General features: G+C 39.7%; 1 protein-coding gene across 1 annotated transcript in view; it reads right to left on the reverse strand.

Annotated features, from left to right (window-relative positions):
- Positions 1 to 1,383: 1,383 nt before the first annotated feature.
- Positions 1,384 to 20,073, reverse strand: part of atp7b (ATPase, Cu++ transporting, beta polypeptide) — a 47,853-nt gene continuing 29,163 nt past the window's right edge. Inside the window, exons 7-22 of the mRNA XM_002936732.5 lie at positions 18,968 to 19,044; positions 18,638 to 18,812; positions 18,238 to 18,471; positions 17,259 to 17,350; positions 16,499 to 16,626; positions 15,256 to 15,410; positions 14,126 to 14,260; positions 13,674 to 13,868; positions 13,229 to 13,411; positions 11,192 to 11,384; positions 10,306 to 10,452; positions 8,906 to 9,048; positions 7,636 to 7,839; positions 7,119 to 7,236; positions 6,346 to 6,448; positions 1,384 to 4,750 (exon numbers count right to left, since the gene is read on the reverse strand). Of these exons, the coding sequence (XP_002936778.3) occupies positions 4,489 to 4,750; positions 6,346 to 6,448; positions 7,119 to 7,236; positions 7,636 to 7,839; positions 8,906 to 9,048; positions 10,306 to 10,452; positions 11,192 to 11,384; positions 13,229 to 13,411; positions 13,674 to 13,868; positions 14,126 to 14,260; positions 15,256 to 15,410; positions 16,499 to 16,626; positions 17,259 to 17,350; positions 18,238 to 18,471; positions 18,638 to 18,812; positions 18,968 to 19,044 (2,544 nt within the window). The 3' untranslated portion in view covers positions 1,384 to 4,488. The remainder of the gene's footprint in view (positions 4,751 to 6,345; positions 6,449 to 7,118; positions 7,237 to 7,635; positions 7,840 to 8,905; positions 9,049 to 10,305; positions 10,453 to 11,191; positions 11,385 to 13,228; positions 13,412 to 13,673; positions 13,869 to 14,125; positions 14,261 to 15,255; positions 15,411 to 16,498; positions 16,627 to 17,258; positions 17,351 to 18,237; positions 18,472 to 18,637; positions 18,813 to 18,967; positions 19,045 to 20,073) is intronic.

Raw genomic sequence — 20,073 nt, forward strand, 5'->3', positions numbered from 1 at the left:
TCTATAAAAATACATTCCTGCTTCTAACCCCCCAACTAACATGTAACATGTAATGCTTTCAAATTCCTGTATGTATAACTATTGAGAGGCCTCATTTCAAAGAAGCTAAAGCATTTCTGCCATGCAGCGCTACTGCCGTACATTGTGATTAATGTGAGGTGGGCACACAGGGAAAAGACTACAATCTGACTAGAACTGAAGTTACCAGAGGTGCACAAGGTCATTTTCCATCAGACTGGAGGAAAGAGCTCTGCTGCAACAAAGAACAGCTCGCCATGGTAGTAGTAACCAAGGCTAGCTAGAGAACAGAATCCATCCAAGTCTGGGAGGTTGCACTTACAGCTGGGGTTAACCCTTGCTGTATAGAATGACCCATAACAACCAGTTCTGGACTGGGATTTCATATTCCCAGATATTTACTGTAGAATCATAGCTGAGGAGAGCTGGAAGGCTGCAAGCTATCCATTTATTTGCTTTTGCTAGACAGAAGCCTGTCCCTCTAATTCCAGATTTGGATCTTATTTGAGTTATTTTGAACATAAGCAGATATTTTTCTCTCCTAAACTATGTGAATTTGTGTTCAAGTGTCCCAGTGGTGAGCACTATAAAACATGGGTGGGTGCATTCTAAAGTACATAAAGTACAATTTCATAAAGACACTAGATGGGGCTACAGAGTCAATAAAAAAGAAAGCATGTTCAATAGAAATAAGGGCCTGGATGCAATCTTAAGGTCCCCATACTCGGTCCCTTGGACCGATTCGGCAGCTAATCGGCCCGTGTATGGGCAGAACAGAGCGGCCTGGCCGACCGATATCTGGCCTGAAATTGGCCAGCTCTCGATCGGCCAGGTTAGAAAATCCGGTCGGATCGGGGACCGCATCGGCTCGTTGATGCGGTCCCCAAACCGACTGCCCCATAACCACAAATGTAAACGATCGGATTATTTTTTTTTTAAGTTACTTGCTACCCGATATCACCCACCCGTAGGTGGGGATATCGGGTGAAGATCCGCTCGCTTGGCGACATTGCCAAGCGAGCGGATCTTATAGTGTATGGGCACCTTTAGTCATGTACATGCTCTCTGCTACCATGCCAAATAAGGTTTTGATATCAATAGGTGGACTTCTGTCTTTCAGGAGAAAATAAGTGCAACACACCAAGCTGCAGATTAAATTTCAGACAACCAGAGCAGTAGACCAGGCTCAACCAAGGTGCCCAAATGGCAGGGCCTGAATGAGCAGGGAATTGTATCCCAGCACCCACCACCAGCTCAAAGTTTTATCATAAATGAAATAGATAATGAAAGCTGCAGACTCTTTCTTTTCAGTGCATCACGGAATGATCTTAAGCACCCAAGGTGAGAAATGTCCAGATTCAGTGATAAAAAAAACTGTTTTTATTTGAATGATACACACACAAATATATATATATTACTGCTAATAAAAAGCTCTACATAGTAAAACAGAAATTACAAGGCAAAATACACCCAGTTGTATTTATTCTTTATAAAGTGCCAACATATTTCACATTGCTTTTCAGAATTCTACATTGTTTATATCAGTTCCAGCCCCAGTGGAGCTTACAGTCTAAGGTCCCTAACACACACAGATAATTAACCTGCCTGTATAATTAGAGGCCCAGATTTGTGGCAATGCCACAAAGGCCTGGGCCTAGGGCAGCACAAATTTAGGGGCAGAATGCCGCCCAGCCGCCCAGCCGCACCTAGACTTTGCTCACATCCAGAGCAGTGGGGTCTAGGGAGATTTCTGCATGTCCTGTCCCCAGTGCTCTGTGTGTGAGCTAAAAGGATGTGATTGTGTGTGATCCTGGGGAGGGGGGAGTTGGGGTGTGGGACGGGGGCGGCCTCTGAAACCCATGCAAGCACAGGGACACCATCCAATTCCCTTGCAGATAGTGCCCTAACTTGATTTTAACCTGGGACCCCTGCTTTTATAGGCAGCCACATTAACCACTGCATTACCATACTGCTCATTTTTATTAGCACATAAACATTTAAATATAAAATGTATAAACAATAAAATGTACACATATGCATACAGATACGGACCTGTATTTGGGGTATGATTTATCCTCTATATACTTTCCCTTAAAGATAATTAAAGATAAGGCCACACCATGCCTAGAGCATACAATCTCTTTGCACACAAATACACATTCTGTGCCTTGGAAAAGCTATTTCTATAAAACACAGTACATGTGGCAATAGAAAAGAAGCTGATACTATTCAGGTATGGTGGGGACCTCCTATCCAGAAACCCATTATCCATTAAGCTCTGAATTACAGGAAGGCCATCTCCCATATGGCGTCATATGGAGTCCATTTTAACCAAATAATTCTATTTTTTAAACATGATTTCCTTTTTCTCTGTAATTAGGCCCCATAACTGTACTGATTTTAGGGAGAATATCTATGCTGAAGAAAACAGCACTTCAGCTTCCACTCATCTATAAATGCAAATATGTGCAGATAAAATGTTTCCCAAACAATAAACTGTACACTTAGGGGCAGATTTATTATGTAGTGCACGGTGCATCAGCGTATCATCACCAGGCTTCGTCTCACAAAAAACGCTGTAAAATTGGTGTAATTTTTTAATGCGAACTTACATAAAATGTCGTAAAATCTGCCATTCAGACGGTGAACTTCTCCATTTATTTTACACAGCTTTTTACACTTTTTTTTGGGCAAATTTCATTTTACACAGCATAATAAATAGGCCCCTAATACTGTATAGTCTGCTGAAGGAAAATATGTAAACCATAAAAATGGATTTTTCCCCCCAAGAAATGTTTAAATTCATATATTCCTAAAATAGCCATTTATATATATATATATATATATATATATATATATAATCCAAAACATTAAAAATAATCTCTGCCTTGCATCCACAAAAATATATCTAGAAGACAATGAAAAAATAAAGAAGAAATTCTTCTTGCAAAGAAATGAATAGAAAAATAAATATAATTAGATTCAAACCAGACAATATCAGTAATTACATGATCCAATCTGAAAAAGTTCATTAGAGGTACACTATCATTATTTAGTTAAAGACAGTGCAAGTAACATGAAGGATAGCCTTATTCCCTTTGCATTTACATAATGTATTGGCATCTAACAATATTTGGTGGGACTGAGTGAAGATCCTCGGCTTACAGCAAGGTAGAGCTCTTATCACTTGTTCCTTTGGTGAATTCCTAAAGGTTTGTGCTCACTACAAATCACACAGGGTGCGGGATATTGATACTTTCATGGGGGAAATGAATATGTGTGTTTTGGGCCGCATGATGCCCCCGTTTTAACAATAGAACATCAAACAAGGCTAGCCCTGTAAGGAGGACTGGACAGAATACACGTGGTACTAGAGCCTTATACTCATGCTTAATTAGCTAAATGTAAAATTAGCCTATTGCTTGCATGAGTCTGATTGGTTAACATGGGTTGATATAGTTAAGCCCCTAATGTATTTTCAGTAACAGGATATTCATAGTACATTGAGCATACATTCAACCCCACCCACCATCATTTTGATTAGCTACTATACTACATCTCCCAGCATGCACCATTAATCAGCTTTGGTTTTGACTTACCTATACTACTGTTGTACCTATACTCCTGTTTGTATTAAAATAGTTACAAGAATTATATTTTTTATGCCAGACAGTGGCAGGCTTTGTCAATCAATGCTTCCAAATCAACTGCTCGGGTGCTGAGGGTTGTAGTAGGAAAGCAAGTGAAGAACCCCAGTGATTGTCCCTTTATACTTTCACCTGAATGACACTGGAATGGGGGAAAACTCTGCATTGTGGGTAACAAAACATGGTGACTTGCACCTGAGCCCTTCTGTCTATCAGTGGATGCTCATGTAACCTCTCTCACTCATTTTCTTTGTGCACATAAGGCACATACATACCAAAATTGTAAGGCAACCTGGCAGCTCCACAGAGCAGGGATAGCCACACACTGTCTCTTATTGTGTTTATAAACAATCACTCCCAGCATCCTGTGTGAGTCCCTGACTGATCAAGTTTAAATGTAAACAACATAAATGTTAAAGAAACAATATAGCTACTACCTTTCTATCCCATAATTTATATATCCTATGAAATTATTTACTAACTCCTATTGCTAGCAGAATGACATAATTTCAGCACTGTGTGATGTCACTATTACCCCTATGGTCCCTATTTGCCTCCGTCCCTTTGCCGTCCCTTGTTTCATCAATTTGCTGCCCTACTGCTTTTCAACCTCACTGTCCCTTGTCTGTTCCTTACCCACTATTATATGCTTTTAAAAAGCTTCCTTTAAAGCCACTACAGTGTAAATAGAATGAAAAATACACAACTGTTCCCTATTCACTACTAGACAGAAAGCAAGGGTAATCCAACCCCAGATGGCACACAAGGCAGATTCAGAGTGATCAGTTTCATAATATGATGCCACTTCCCTTTACACAGGGATTTAGATCATCTGGTCCTCATGTGTTTCATTGATAAGTAGCGACCACTTGTCTTGTTGCTCTACAAGAGAGCCGTGCCGTTTCGGCTTCTGAGATGCTCTGGACACTTGGCTGATGTAGCTGATCTGATCCCAGGCTTTTGTCTTTGGCAGATCCCTCCACCGGTCATCCATCCCAATGTGAACACTAATCTGTGATGGGGTGAGTGGCTTCATGTGTCCCTGTGCACGAGCTTCGTACCTGTCAGAGTCTGGTTTCCGGTAGCTAAGTGGTATAGTGCAATAGAAAGAAAAGTACAGATATTATAAATAATATATGACATATACTAATTGCAATGGATATCAAATACACACAAACCTAAACCCTGGCATCTGATAGGAAAGCATGGATATGGGTTAATGGGAAAGGACATTATATGGACAAGTTCTAGATTTAGAAAAATTTAACTTTTGTTGCCTGAAAATCTAATTTTAGTATTCTACAGTTTTCATTATAGCATTTAGTATGGCTGATCCCACTTGGGTAAATAAACACTTGCAGTGGATAACGTGAATTGTCCCTTTCCATGTATAAGGCATCATTTAATCTTTCTGTGCTGAGTGTTGCCAGACAACATATATTACAGCACAGAATCGCTACATAAACACTAGTATGGTCCCTGACTCTTTGAATCCCAGTATATATATATATATATATATATATATGGATGTATAGAGAAGAAGAGGCCTTGTAAATGTGAATGTGAATGTAAACAGGTTTGAGCGGTTAAGTTTCTGGCAGAATATGATACACACAGTCTCTCACTCTTAATCTTTCTTTCTCCTTTCTGGGGACTTTTACCCTCCTTGGGCCAACACTTGTTTTAAAAAAAAAAAAAAAAGGTGCATTTAATACAATAATGTTTAATTACTTCTTCTCCATAGGAAGAGTTCAAACTCATTTGGATGTGCTGGCAGTTTTTATTAACAATGCCTCTGCTTCCTTGTGTTGGCTAATGAGGAAGCAGTTGACGTAAATCTTGGCAATTAATCCTATAATCAGCTGCTGCATCATTTTCCATACACATGTATCCTCTGTTGTTTGTATGAATAGCTAATCCCTTGCTTTGCCTTTCATTAGTGTATGCTTGTAAAATGCTGGGTCTCCTTTGCTCATTTGTGCTGTAAAATGCTTGTGAGGGTTTCCTCACTAAAATTCGGAAATGACTCCTTGCAGCCAAAATGATATATTATTATATGTGTGTGTTTGTGATAAAATGTTTAAAGAGGTCTTCCCCCTTAAAGGAGAAGGAAAGGTTGAAATCACTCAGGGATACCAAAAGTTAGGAACCCCCCCAGTGATTGTATTTACTGACTTGTTACCCCAGGATGGTGCTCCTGTTAGCAGAAACCAGCCCCCGCCCGGGGTACTTCTCAGCAAGCACCATGCACTTGTGCAGTAAAGTGGAAAGCCGAAATTTAACTACTTGCTGAGGTGCTCGCTGGGCCAGTGCAGTTTTCTGCTAACAGGAGCAGAAAGAACAGGGCGTGCAGGTCACTTGCACGCCAAAAACCTGAAATCATGCCAGGCATACTTAAAAAATATTCTGCGCCTAATTTTTGACAAAGTGCATTTTTGAATCAAGTGCAGTTGTTATAGGCGCTGCACAATTGCATGACCCCTTTGCAAGTGCAATGATGCCATTCTGGGGGATAATGCTGCAATATGGCAAAAAAACAGCAATTCCACTTGAAATTGTACTTTGCTCACTGCATTTGTGGACATAATTGCGCCCTCTTATCTTCTTGTAAAAGGATTTACAATATACAGGCACACATATTTATATGTTATGTACAACACTTGTACAGTTTGTGACTTACCATTTTAACTGCAATGAGGACAGAACCACAGAGACAGAGGAAGCTGCCATTGCAGCGGAGCCCATCCAAGGTTGTAACACAAGTCCCGCTGGCATGAACACACCTTGGTAAATCAAAAGGGAAGAAGAGCGTAACTATGAGAGGAAACCTAAGAAGCTCACCCTTTAGTAGGCTGCAGATACGGACATTCCTTCACTTATCACTTCTAAATTCTTGTGTTTCTTATTATTTTCTTAAAATATTTTACTCTGCAGCAAACCAGTATGAAACAATGTAGTAAAAGCCAGATGATTAACAGAAGCATGTAAGGGCAAGGGCACACAGGGCGGATTGTCAGCCTGCACTTATCTGAGGGCACACAATCCACCCTGTGTGCTCTTGCCCTGTGGCTGACATCTGCTACATTGTTTCAAGAGACAGAACCAGATGTACAGAAAGGAACAGACATATATGATTGTACTGCAATTACAGTTATATTCACATTATATTTTCATGCATTAGGAAACACCTAAGCTACTGAGTGCCCAACAACCCCTGGTCCTTAGGCTTTAATTATAGGGCTCTGGAGTACCCGGCTTCTCTTTATCCCAAGGCATTAAATGTGGGGCTCTGGTGTCCCTTACTTCCACTAGCACACCTTCTTTGCACCTCCTGTATGATGCTTTGCGATACACATATTTTCTGTATATGGCACTTGCAGAATGTTATTGCGATATATATCACAGAGCAGGAGAAATGTGTGATTAAAATACAACAATTCTAGAATAATTTACCTGCAGCAATAGGTATGCCAAGAAGATTATATATCAAAGCAAATACAAAGTTGAGTCGTATTCGTCTCACTGTCCTCTTTGAGAGGTGGATACTGGCAACCACATCTAATAAATCATTCTGCAAGAAAGCAAATAAGAGCAATACATTTATAGCAGTCCTACTTCCATTAATTCTGTTTCTTATTTATAACATACTGTAAATGGTAGTAACTGAATGAATCCATTATCTGTTATTCATTATACTTTGGCTGTAGGAACGAAGCATAGATTACCTTTAAATTTGTCATTTTAGGCGAGCATTTACTATATGAGATAGATTAATATTTCGATATTCTTCTGCCAGTACATTACACAGCATATGGACAGGCGAGCATATAATATGGAGTTAATAGTGCCAGCCACAGTTACAAAACCATGGCCATTCAGGGATACATCGGCTGAAGTACTAGTTCTGCAGTTCCTTGCTTCCTATTTGTGTGTGTAATACTACAGCATAGATTTGTCAGTAATCTCATACCCTGATAAGAACTATATCAGCAGCTTCAATGGCCACATCCGTCCCAGTGCCAATAGCAATGCCGACATCAGCTCTGGCAAGCGCGGGCGAGTCATTCACTCCATCTCCTACCATGGCCACCCTCTTGTTATCACTCTGGAGAGCTTGAACCTTGGCAACTTTATGGGAGGGAAGAACTTCTGCAAAAACTTTTTTGATGCCAACCTATAATAAATGAAGTGTTATTGCTAACATAATAATGATAGTATATATGGATAAATAATTATCCAGCACAACATTAACACATATTTACAGCTTACTTAGATTCTCCCCAAGAGTTGGTAAAAATAGTTTTTTATGATATGCAGGTCACGTCACATCAGTGTATTTTTAGAACAATACATTGTTCATTTATCATGTGTGTTTTATGTATGCTCATTACAAATGCCTCCATGACAGGTATTCTACTATAAGGATGTGGTTCCACAGGTGAATCACAGCATTATAAAAATAATAATGTGCCTCAAGGCACACTGAACTGTGCCAAAGCCAGGCTGGCTGTATGTGTAGGCTCTGACGCACTGCAGCTTGACTTCATAAGAACAACTTGCCGTAACCCTGTAAATATGAGTAATTATGCCAGGCAGATAGATACCAAGGTTACTGCTGTCACTCACCCACTTAAATGTTGAATTAGTTGTCTTATGGAAGCAAGACCGATATAAGTTAGGGCTTACTCATACAGCCTGCCTGGCTTTGGAGTTGGTACCTCCAGGTGTCATGGAGGCACAATTACACACAGCAGCTAAATGGTTATTTTTAGCAAAATACATTTGAAACTATACCCCTGAAATTAATACTTAACCAACAGTGGCCTATTAAAAAATCTTGCCAAACTGCAATATATATATATATATATATATATATATATATATATCAGTAAATATTGCCGTTTTACATCTTTTCCCTTGAGCCACCATGTAGTGATGGGCTGGGTGCTCCCTCAGAGATCAGCTGACAGGAAATAATGCAACTCTAACTTTAACAAGGAAGTAGTGTGGGGGTAAAAGACAGAACTTGTGCAATAATGCATGGTATGATCCCAGAGGGCAGCAATTTTCTATTTAGGATTACCCAATGGCACTTACTACTAAAAAAGTATCTGCTTAGCATTCACTATTTAGTTTTTAGTGAGATATATCCAGTTTTAAGTTTTGTTGACTGGCTTGTCCCCCACCCACTGACCAAAATTGTACCTCAGGTGTCTTTTTCTTGTAAAATGAAGAAATACCTGGGTAGCGATAGCTTTCGCTGTTTTTCTGTTGTCGCCTGTAATTAGAACCACGTCTATTCCCATACTTTTCAGGGTATGTACAGCGAGAGCTGCCTCCTGTTTCACTGTGTCTGCAATGGCAATCATCCCGCACAGCTCACCTAAGGGAAATAAAGGTGCACTGTTATTTTAAAGTCCACGCACTCATTTACACTCAGTGAATAATATACCCTATTTAATATTGAAATACTTGATATATAAGGTTTTCTAATTTTGTGCATCGTGCCCTATTGAGACTTGTTGGTTGTGCTCTGAGGAGCAACTCTTAATCCTAGAATGGAATAGGATGACAGGTGGGTGGCACATGGGTTTCTCCGGGAATGTCCCTAGCTTGTCATTCAGAATACACAAGCTGGAGGGCACCTGGGGACCCAAAGTACACTTGCATATTAGCATGGAACCACTGTAACAACCAAAGTATTTGATAACATTTATGCCATAAGCATTTTTACCATGTAAATAAAAAATGTTGCAAACTTTATTTTGACATTATACAATGCATCAGGCATAACATGTCACATCATTTTAATGGACATAAGCGTCATAGTAAGTGACACATTGGGACATGGTGAGCCACTGGAACCAAATATTTGGATAATGTTTTCTGTAACAAGGCCTTTCACAACGCATAGTCATTCCTTCCTAATACTTGGACACTATAGTCATATACTGCTTTTATATATATATATATATATATATATATATATATATATATATATATATATATATACACTGTATATATATATATATATATATAATAATTAGATATTCACGAAGTGAAATGGGACGAATTAGCCTATCACCAGTTGTGGATAAAAAGGTTATACAGGGTCAAAATCAGATGCATCATAAGCAATGTTATATAACTATGGGAACATATAAATTCAGACTGTGCCCAGTAGTGTACATGCCATCAAATGCTACTGTTCAGTATGTGAGATTATGGTAAACACCCCTCTGTATTGTCTTCTATCAACCAGCAGGGCACACACAATGCAATAGATTAATATTTCTCCTTCAGGTTTATGGCATAGAGTGAGATTAGATTAAAGCTACCTTGCCTAGCCTATTCCCCATGAATGTTGCCATAATACAGGATGGGGCACATTTTGTAGTCATAACTCCATGGCCTGAAGAGATTGTCAGTGCTTCTTCTGCACACACTGTGCACCACTTCTGAAAAGTTATTGATGCCCCGCTCTTATGAAAGCTTTATAGACTACCGGCAATATAACAACATATAAATGGCAGGCATTACAGAAACAAGTGGAAAAAGGAATGTTAACAACCTTTTCTGATAATAAAGAATACAATTGGTCTATATAATAAATGATAAATGCATTTAAGAGCCATTTTACCATCTATTGCCACTAGTACTGCTGTTTGTCCTTTCATCTCATGGCTGGACATGGCCTCATCAACATCAGTAGAGATGTGTAGCCCATTGCGTCTCATCCATTCTCGATTGCCAATTAAAACAGTGTGGGCTAGTGGGGCTTGGGCACCTGTGGGACACAAATAAGTGAGACGAGCCAACCAAATGGGCTTGTAACAGAAATGCCCCTTCTGAAATGATGCACAGATTACTCACATTAAACAAAAATTTAGCAGCCAATAAACATACAAATATTATTATCAGGCATAAGGGTTTCGTATGATAATCTCTTCCATGTTGTGCAAACAAGCTGGACAGATATTATACCATGGATATCAGCTGTTTCTGTGATTGCACAAATAGAATATTTAATGGAATTGGTTTGTTTGCACAAAATATCTGCAAGTCTATTGCCAAACTTACAATAACAATAGTATGATCTCTCCAGGTGATAACATCCTAAACAAAAATCTGACTGCTGTTTTTGATTAATCGTTCTACATACTTAACAGCTGGCCTTATGAATCTTCATCTGGTATATGACAATATTTGTTTGTGTTTGGATATCATTTCCCCGTGGGAATATTTCAAGTTAAGTTTACAGCAAGAACAATTAAAGATCTGATGGTGCCCCAAAGATCCTTGGTGTAATTGTGATATCCATGCTAGCTTACAATATAGGGGCTCGTGCCCTGAGTTCTGCATCTTGTCTGAATATCTGGCAAACATTAGATGCCTGGGAAAACAGCATAATACACAGAATGCAAATTCAAAAATAATAATATGGTTTATATATCCAGTATTGGGGCTTATTTACATGCAAAGTGCACTCATTCTTCTGCACGTCACTATTACACATGGAGCCATACCTAATAATTCAGGAGTGATAATCAAAGAGCTGTCTGTGGTTCCGATGAGAGAATTTCTGTAAGAATTCTGTTCATTTAGTCCTTCTTCATTCTGCACTAGAACACTCTCTATATTATTCACTTTACAGCTGATGCCACATCCAGGGACAGCCTGGAAATCTGTACAATATCCTAACAATTCTGTACCAAGTTCCTATAAAGGAGAGAGAAATAAAAAAAAAATATTACATTCCACTGCAGTCCAATAGTACTTAAAGGGGTTGTTCACCTTTAAATTAATGTTTAATATGATAGACAGTAATATTCTGAGACAACTGTTTTTTATTCTTTGTTTTTTTTAGTTATTTAGCTTGTTGTTCAGCAGCTCTCCAGTTTGAAAATTCAGCAGCTATCTGGTTGTATGGTCTGAGCAACCAGGCAGTGGTTTGAATGAGAGACTGGACGCAGTGGCGTAGCGAGGGGGGTGCCGAGGGGGCCATGGCCCCGGGCGGCGTATCAGAAGGGGCGGCGGCGGCTCCTTCTCTCTTACAGGCAACAGGCGCTTTTATAAGGTTGCGCCCGTGCGTATGACGTCACACGTCAGCGACGAGGCGCAACCTTATAGAAGCGCCTGTTGCTTGTAAGAGAGAAGGAGCCGCCGCCGATGGTCTGTTGGGGGTATGTACTATGGGGGAAATTGGGGGCACTGTGTGGGGGCTACTGTCTATGGGGAAATTGGGGCACTTTCCATGGGGGGGGGCCAGGTCTTTGTGGGGTATTGTGTATGGGGGCACTTCCTATTGGGGGCACTGTGTATGGGGCAATTGGGGCTCTGTGTATGAGGGCACTTTCTATTGGGGGGCAAGGTCTTTGGGGGGTATTGTCTATGGGGACACTGTGTATGGGGCAATTGGGGCACTGTGTATGGGGGCACTTCCTATTGGGGGCACTTTGTATGGGGCAATTGGGGGCACTGTTTATGGGGGCACTGTGTATGGGGGCACTTTCTATTGGGGGAACTGTGTATGGGGCAATTGGGGCACTTTCTGTGGGGGGTCAAGGTCTTTGGGGGGTACTGTCTATGGGGGAACTGTGTATGGGGAAATTGGGGCACTGTGTATGGGGGCACTTCCTATTGGGGGCACTGTCTAAGGGCAATTGGGGGCACTGTGTGGAGGGGGCTGTCTATGGGGACACTGTGTATGGGGCAATTGGAGGCACTGTCTATGGGGAAATTGGGGCACTTTCTATGGGCAATTGGAGGCAATGTGTGTGGGGGGCACTGTGTATGGGGCAATTGGGGGCACTGTGTATGGGGGTACTGTCTATGGGGCAGTTGTATGGGGGGACCGTGGCCAGAATAGCGTTAGGGGGGCCTGGCCAGCATAGTGTTAGGGGGCACTGTGGTAGGGTGACCCTAATACTTTTTATGTCTGTGTGTCCTGTACTGATGGGAGGGGCCCCGTGATTTCTGATGGCGGCCCTGCCACCATGGGCAGCCACGGACGCACAGCTGAATCCACTTTTGACAATTATGACACGCGCACCGCATTTCAAATTCAATAAAAAAAAAAAAAAAATTTAATGCTGCTTTTTTTATTTTGTCTATTTTTTTCAAGAATAACTAAATAGAGGGGCGGCAAATTTCCGGTCGGCCCCAGGCGACGAAAGCCCACGCTACGCCACTGACTGGACGATAAACAGGAGAGGGACTAAATAGAAATAAAAGGGATGAAAAGTAACAATAATAATAAAAATGTAAGCTTAAAGAGTAATAAGGTTCTGTGTGTCTAAATCTACATCAGGTTGCCAAAGTGGAGGCCTTAATAACATCTTTGTATGCCATCATTTTAATATAATATGGCCTTGACATATGTGGTATGTCAAATAATCTACTCACTGAAAAGCATTGGGAAGCTTCAAAGCACTGATCTACTGGTTAGATTTACTGGAATAGTGCATCACAATGCGGCAATGGGATATCATATTTAGACACTGAATTACAGAGCTGATTGGTGCATTATGGCTAAAGATCAGTCCAAGCAGAACACGTGTTACCTCCTTGCAGTATTTTGTGACTGCCATTCCCAGAGGATGTTCGCTGCTGGCTTCCGCCGTCCCCACCACAGCAAGCATCCTTTTCAGAGGCATCTTCACCACGTCGCCTAGCAGCAGCACTCGCATGACTTTAGGTACCCCATGTGTTATGGTGCCGGTCTTGTCAAACATCACTGCCTTTATCTAGATATAAAAGTTCACAACTGTATTGCATATTAAACAAGTATTGAGGAGGTAACTTTTACCCATTGAGGTACCTATTGTAACTAAAGGAAACACAATTTATAGTGAATAGATGTTACATATACAACCTACGGCCCTTCCACCTATTGAAGTAGTTGTGCAATGTGACTTTGCAGCAGTCAGGACAGCATTGGGCATATTATCCCTTATAAAAGGATAGAACACACAACATACATACAGTACATCTTTATTGGTTACTGACCTTGTGAGCCATCTCTAGTGGTTCACCGCCTTTAATAAGGATGCCATTCTGAGCTGCCACTCCTGTACCAACCATTACTGCTGTGGGTGTTGCCAGGCCCAAAGCACAGGGACAGGCGATGCTCAGCACCGTGATGGAGGTCTGAAATGCCACACGTATTATAACCTCTGTCTTAGAAATATTTTTACTGTAACTCTGAAATGATATGGAAAAATAATATGTTAACAGGGCAAAGTAGATCGAGGGTGGATGTACTAACAGGTCCATTGTTTATCCAGGTATTGTTTCCAATAGCAACCAATATGGAGTCAATTTTGGCACTACCAATTTAACACAAACCTACCACATCAAATTATATTATACTCTGAATAGATCAATGAAAACAACAGTTTTAGGCTAATTTCACGCATGGCATTTTCTAGTGAAAAAACACTAGTGGATAAAATACTTACCGGAAAATATTTAATTATGATGTCAAAATTTACAAAGCCAATAATTATCCAAGTCACCAAAGTCACAACAGAAATAATGATGATAAAGGGAACAAAGTATCCACTTATTTTATCTGCCAGCTGCTGGATAGGTGCCTATAAAAGAGAGAATCAATTATAAGCACATTTAAAGAGTGATTTATGCATATGTCTGTGCACGTGTGTATAATATGCAGAATTCCATATTCATTCAAGTATTTTTAGCCATTTATATTAGGTTTTATCTTCCATATATTGGGCCAGATTCAGTTTTATATTTTATGTGTTAAAGTACTTGAACTGAATCTGGCCCATTATATTGGAAACACACGCAAAAGGGATCATACTAAATCTAAACATTTGATTTAAATAGCTCACTATTGGGCTCATTTAGGATTGCTAAGGGTGCAAGTGCTTGAGCACTAAGTGGTGCAAAATTGTGACCCCTAGGGCCCATTCACCAAACACTTGCTCCTGTAGGCGTATGTTGTGTTCTACAACAGTAATACAGGACTCCCCAAAACCTAGCATACCTCGGAGCTCCCTAAATATCTAAATAAACATCTAAATAATATACTGTATATGCAGCACTCCTGAACACATGTAGCACTACATGCAATGCAACATGGCGATTCTATCCCTGTTATTGGTTTGATCACCTTGATAGAGCAAGCTTCTACATCTACTCAACTACAATCCTCGCTGTAGACAATATTTTATCTGCTATACATAACCAGTACCAGTCTGCTAAAAAATCATTTAATCATTAAATAATCCCAATAAGATTGGTTTGCCTCCAGTAAGGATTAATTATATTGTAGCTGGGTCAAGTACAAGGTACTGTTTCATTATTACAGAGAAAAAGGAACTAATTTAAAAATTGAATTTTTAGCTTAGAATGGAGTCTATGGGCAATGGCATTCCCACAATTCAAAACTTTTTTGATAACGGGTTTCTGGATAATGGTTCCTATACCTCTACTTTTTCTGCAGTGCCCTCTCTTTTATCCATTTTCATATTGGTAAAATACAAATGAACACAACTTAAGGCAAGGCTGACTATAATGCATTGCCAATTCGCAAAGTATGGTTATTATGGAAATACTGGGGCACCTTGGACATTTGAGCTTCCTCCACAAGTTTGACAATCTGTGCCAAAGTAGTTTCAGATCCAACATGTGTAGCTTCAACAAGAACTGTGCCATGTGCGTTGATGGAACCAGCAATAACCATGCTGCCAGGCTTCTTCCTTACGGGCATCGGCTCACCTACAAACCAGCAAATTCCATTGCATAATAACAACAGCAATTATTTTGTCTTGCCAGCTGAGACAATTAATAGGTTTTGTCCTAAAAATAATCAGGCTTTACATATCAATTATGGTCATTATATCAAAGGAGGAGGCATGCATTTTATATCTAATTAGAGAACAGTTTCAGATACATATTACATCACATTACAACATGATAAGTTTTAATAGCTAAACACATGGCACTGCTAATCCTGAGATGGGATGCATACTTTCCCTTTAACATCTTGAAAATGTAAAGGGGAATAAAAAGAAATGAGAAAAGAGAAATGTCTCTGGTCACGCCCATTAGTTACAATTGTACCTCAGTGCAGTTGTAGCTTGTTAACTTTCTGGGCTCTCTGCCTAAGGCTGATGCCACACGTGGTGTAGGGCTGATTTTTTCGGCCCTACGCCTGCTACTTGTGCCAGCACCCGAATGATTGGAATACGCTCGGGTGCAGGCACATGTAGCCGATATACTATATATATAGACTTTGCATTCTCTCGCGTTTTCATGCGTATATCGGCTATATGTGCCTGCACCTGAGCGTATTCCATTCATTCGGGTGCAGGCACAAGTAGCAGGCGCAGGGCTGATTTTCGGCAAGCGTTTTTCCGCTTGCCGAAAAAATCAGCCCTACGCCACGTGTGGCATCAGCCTAAAGGTACTTATTTAATTAAATGTGAGAAACAATGTATCTAACTGCAGGTGAAGCTCGTTAAGATTTCTGGGCTCTCTGCCAAAAGCTACTTTTTAATTAAGTTTGAGAAACATTTGTATCTAAATGCAGGTGAAGCTTGTTTAACTTTCTGGGCTCTCTGCCAAAAGCTACTTTTTAATTAAATTTGTATCTTTTTTAGCATTCAGTGCAGGAGATCAAAGGGAAATTAGGGAATTTCCAGTAAGAATCTGGGACTGTAGGTTGAGCTGTCAAAAGAGGGACTGTCCCGCAAATATTGGGAGCTATATATACATTATGTATAATATAATGAAAAAATGTGTTTATTATAAGCATAATTGGACAAACTAATTTCACACAATAAAAATAAAAATGAAAAGACTACCTGTAATGAGAGATTCATCTGCCATTGAGGTTCCTTCTATAACCTTTCCATCAACAGGGAATTTACCCCCAGGGACAACCTTGACGATATCTCCTCTTTGAACTAATTCTACAGCTACCTGCTCCTCTCTGTAATACAGACACACACACAGATAAGATGATCACAGCTGCTTGCTTCCCAGACAGTACAAAAGTAAAATTAAATGTAAAGCTAAAATAAGTGGCAAAAGCTAAATAACAGTTAGGCCGACACACTACTTCTATGTGATCTCCTCTCACTTAGCTGTGAAATTGTAGCATAAGAGAAACACAGACAGGCACAACTATTTGTGAGGGCCTGGGTTTGTTCTCCTCTATGATAAATACTTATTTTTAGGAGCTAATTCTTTCTTTACTTTACTTTTTATATTGTATACTATAAAAACCTTTTAGATAAGTGGCCCCAGCTACTGTACTAACCCACCACTAGAAACAGGGTCGGACTGGGGGGTGCAGGGCCCACCCCCCAACTTGTTTACTATTAGATGCCTTATAGAAAACATCTGTGCAACTTATAAGTACTACCCATTCAGTCTACTACTGATAAAACTACATATTAACAACTATCCTAAATAAGGGGCACAACAGGTCATTAAGATTAACCAGTAAATGTAGCAATCTCAAATTTTCTTCAAAAATATCGGGGGAACTTTTTCTTCATGAAATCCTACTTTAACTCTGAATCAGAAATATAAAAAAAAAAATAAAGAAGGATAACATACCTTAGAATTATTTGATTTGCACCAAATGTAACAACTGCGGCCTCTGTAGCTTGTAAGGATATCAGCTTGGCGAGAGCTTCGGAGGTTTTACTCTAGGATGTAGAATTATAACAGTGAAATCTCGTTAGCATTTTTTTTACTTGAGTCTCTGTTACAGTAAAAGTGAACATGTTATTTATCATAACCCCTGTCACTGCGTGCCTGTAGGGGTTTTAGTCAGTCTGAAGGTTAAACCATGGCCAAAGAGCCGTTTTGCAATGCTTCCCCTAATACAAGTTTACACTGTGATTATATTAAGGTCATTGTATTTCACTACTGATCTGATGTTGTGAAAATGTAAATAAAACTGCATCATCGCATTACCTAGTAACCATCATCCTTGGACAAATAAACCAAAAGAAACTGGAGCTCTGGGAATGATCCAAGAGAGAAATAAATACCCCATATCCCTGAGAAAAATGTCAATAACTATAAAAAAAACAGGCCCCAAAAGACAATTACATTAATCACAGAGAGATTAATGGATACCATAAGACGTAAGTGAAAGGAAAACTATACCCCCAGAATAAATAGTCCCAGCAGAGGTAGCACACCACACACAGGGGGATAAATGCCTGGGTGCTAAATGCAAAATATACAAATAAAGGTGTAATAGAGGCCAGCACTCACAGGACTTCAAAAAAAACATTATCAGAAAAAATAAAGGTTTTACAAAAAGTATATCAACATGGTTTTTTATTTGCCCGACGTTTCAGTTCCCAAGAGGAACTTTCTTCAGGGAGAACAGCACAGAGTTTGTACCTTTAAATGTGTTTGACCTACATTGTTCGAAGTTATAGTTTTCCTCTAATACATTGTTCATGGCCTGCCAATGAGAACTACTGGCAAGGTTTCAGTACTACATAGGCAGGATTACGCAAAGGTGAAGCAATCAAAGCAATGAAACAAAAGATATGGGAACTTTGCTGCTGAAACCAACCTTTGCAATATGCTCCAGCCATCTTCCCAGGGCAATAAACATGAACAGCATGGGAGGGGTATCAAAGAAAGTCTCAGGGCTTTTGTCGGCCTTCTCCACCATGGCCACTGTCAGAATGACCACAGAGTAAATGTAGGCAATTGTGGTGGCCAGGACAATCAGCACATCCATATTAGTTGCCTTGTGCTTCAGAGATTTATAGGCTTGAACATAAAAATACCTGCCTCCAAGGGTCTGTAGGGAAGAAGCACATAAAAACAAAAGTTTCATCTCTATAATTAAAAGAATGAGAGACAAAGGGGGACTAAATGTGCCATTGCTTTGTGTATATAAGATGGGGAAATGACTAACCAATCACACAGCAGAAAGAAAATGAGGAAAGCCAAGAATGCTCACCTACCTGAACGAAGGTACAGAGAATGAAGAAGACAAGATTTATTATTGATAAACCAGGAACAATATTTCTGTCAAGCACCATTGTGTTGTGATGATCTTTGTTAGCAGCCAACATGTAAATCATGAGAATTATAACAGGGATCCCAAATAGAAGACTGAAAAGGAAGGAATTTCTCCACCTTAAGAAATCAAGATCAAGAACTATTAGTCTCGTTCAAATGTATATTTTCCACAAATATAAATAAAATTAATATGAACAGAATTACGTTTCCTCCCTTATATATGTATAAATATACAGTTGAGTTATTTATTGGATATTATCCCAGTTACTTACTGCTTTATTTCCTCCTTGTGGTCAAGTTTATGAGCTGTTGGATCTCTTTTGGCCAAAGATGCTTGAAAGCCAATTCCCTGTCAGTTGAAGACAAATATGATTACAATGATTCCTTTACAAAAATAGAATACCTGTTAGTGTTTGGCTATAGCACAATGCAATGTCTGTTTCCTTTTCAGTAAAACTATCTCTTCTGTTGGCTCTGTTCCCCCTTATGCTATCGGCATACTAGGCTATTTGATTTTACTTTTTATAAGCTGCTTTCTATAGGAATATTATCACACAAAAACAAGGGACCAGCCTGTTCTCTGAGCCACTGGCCACAGTGTTAATTGTGGACAATAATAAAACTGGTCTTCCACAATATATATTAGTACTTATGAAAAAAGGGTCCCAATAACATCCCAGTAATGTTTTGGGATGAAACCGATCTCTGGGGGAGTCATTTATTAAAGGTTAAGTAAATTCCACAGTAAATAGAGCCAACTAAATGAAAAACATGATAGAGCCAGCAGATCGGGGTTCCTGACCCATGACTACTTAGCAGTGTGCTAGATAACCTTTATATATTTTTGAACTCTGTGGCTCTTTGCAACCTGCATGCCCTGCCATACTTTTGTAACACAGCTTTATGTAGCTGGGAACACACTGTTAACAAAGACAGGATTTTATGTATCTCCTTTTTTGATAGCAAATAACAAATCAATCAGCTGAAATTAATAGGATTTACATAAGGATTAACTTATGCCCTTAGAGAATCAGCTTCTGCCAAGTTTCTTTATATAGTGACAGTAGTTATTCTGTTCTCAAGAGAGGGGAAACACACTAGAATTGCAAGATATAAGTTGAAGATAATGAGGGCTGGCCCCCCAAGGGAGTACTTTTCCAAGTCACTATATTATAAGGCTCAAGGAAAAAGAGAGACTTTCAACCCATTTCATCTCTGGTACCACCTACCAGTTGAGGTGAATATCCAGGAGGAGTGATGATCACTTTATGCTCAGATCACAAATAAAATCTATTTGTAAGTTTAAGAAATGTTTGCTGAAAATGCTGTAGTGATTGAAGCAAAAACTGGGGGAAAGTCCTATACAGGTATGGGGCCT

This window comes from Xenopus tropicalis, chromosome 2 (assembly GCF_000004195.4).
Source record: "Xenopus tropicalis strain Nigerian chromosome 2, UCB_Xtro_10.0, whole genome shotgun sequence".
Classification (NCBI taxonomy): Eukaryota; Metazoa; Chordata; class Amphibia; order Anura; family Pipidae; genus Xenopus; species Xenopus tropicalis.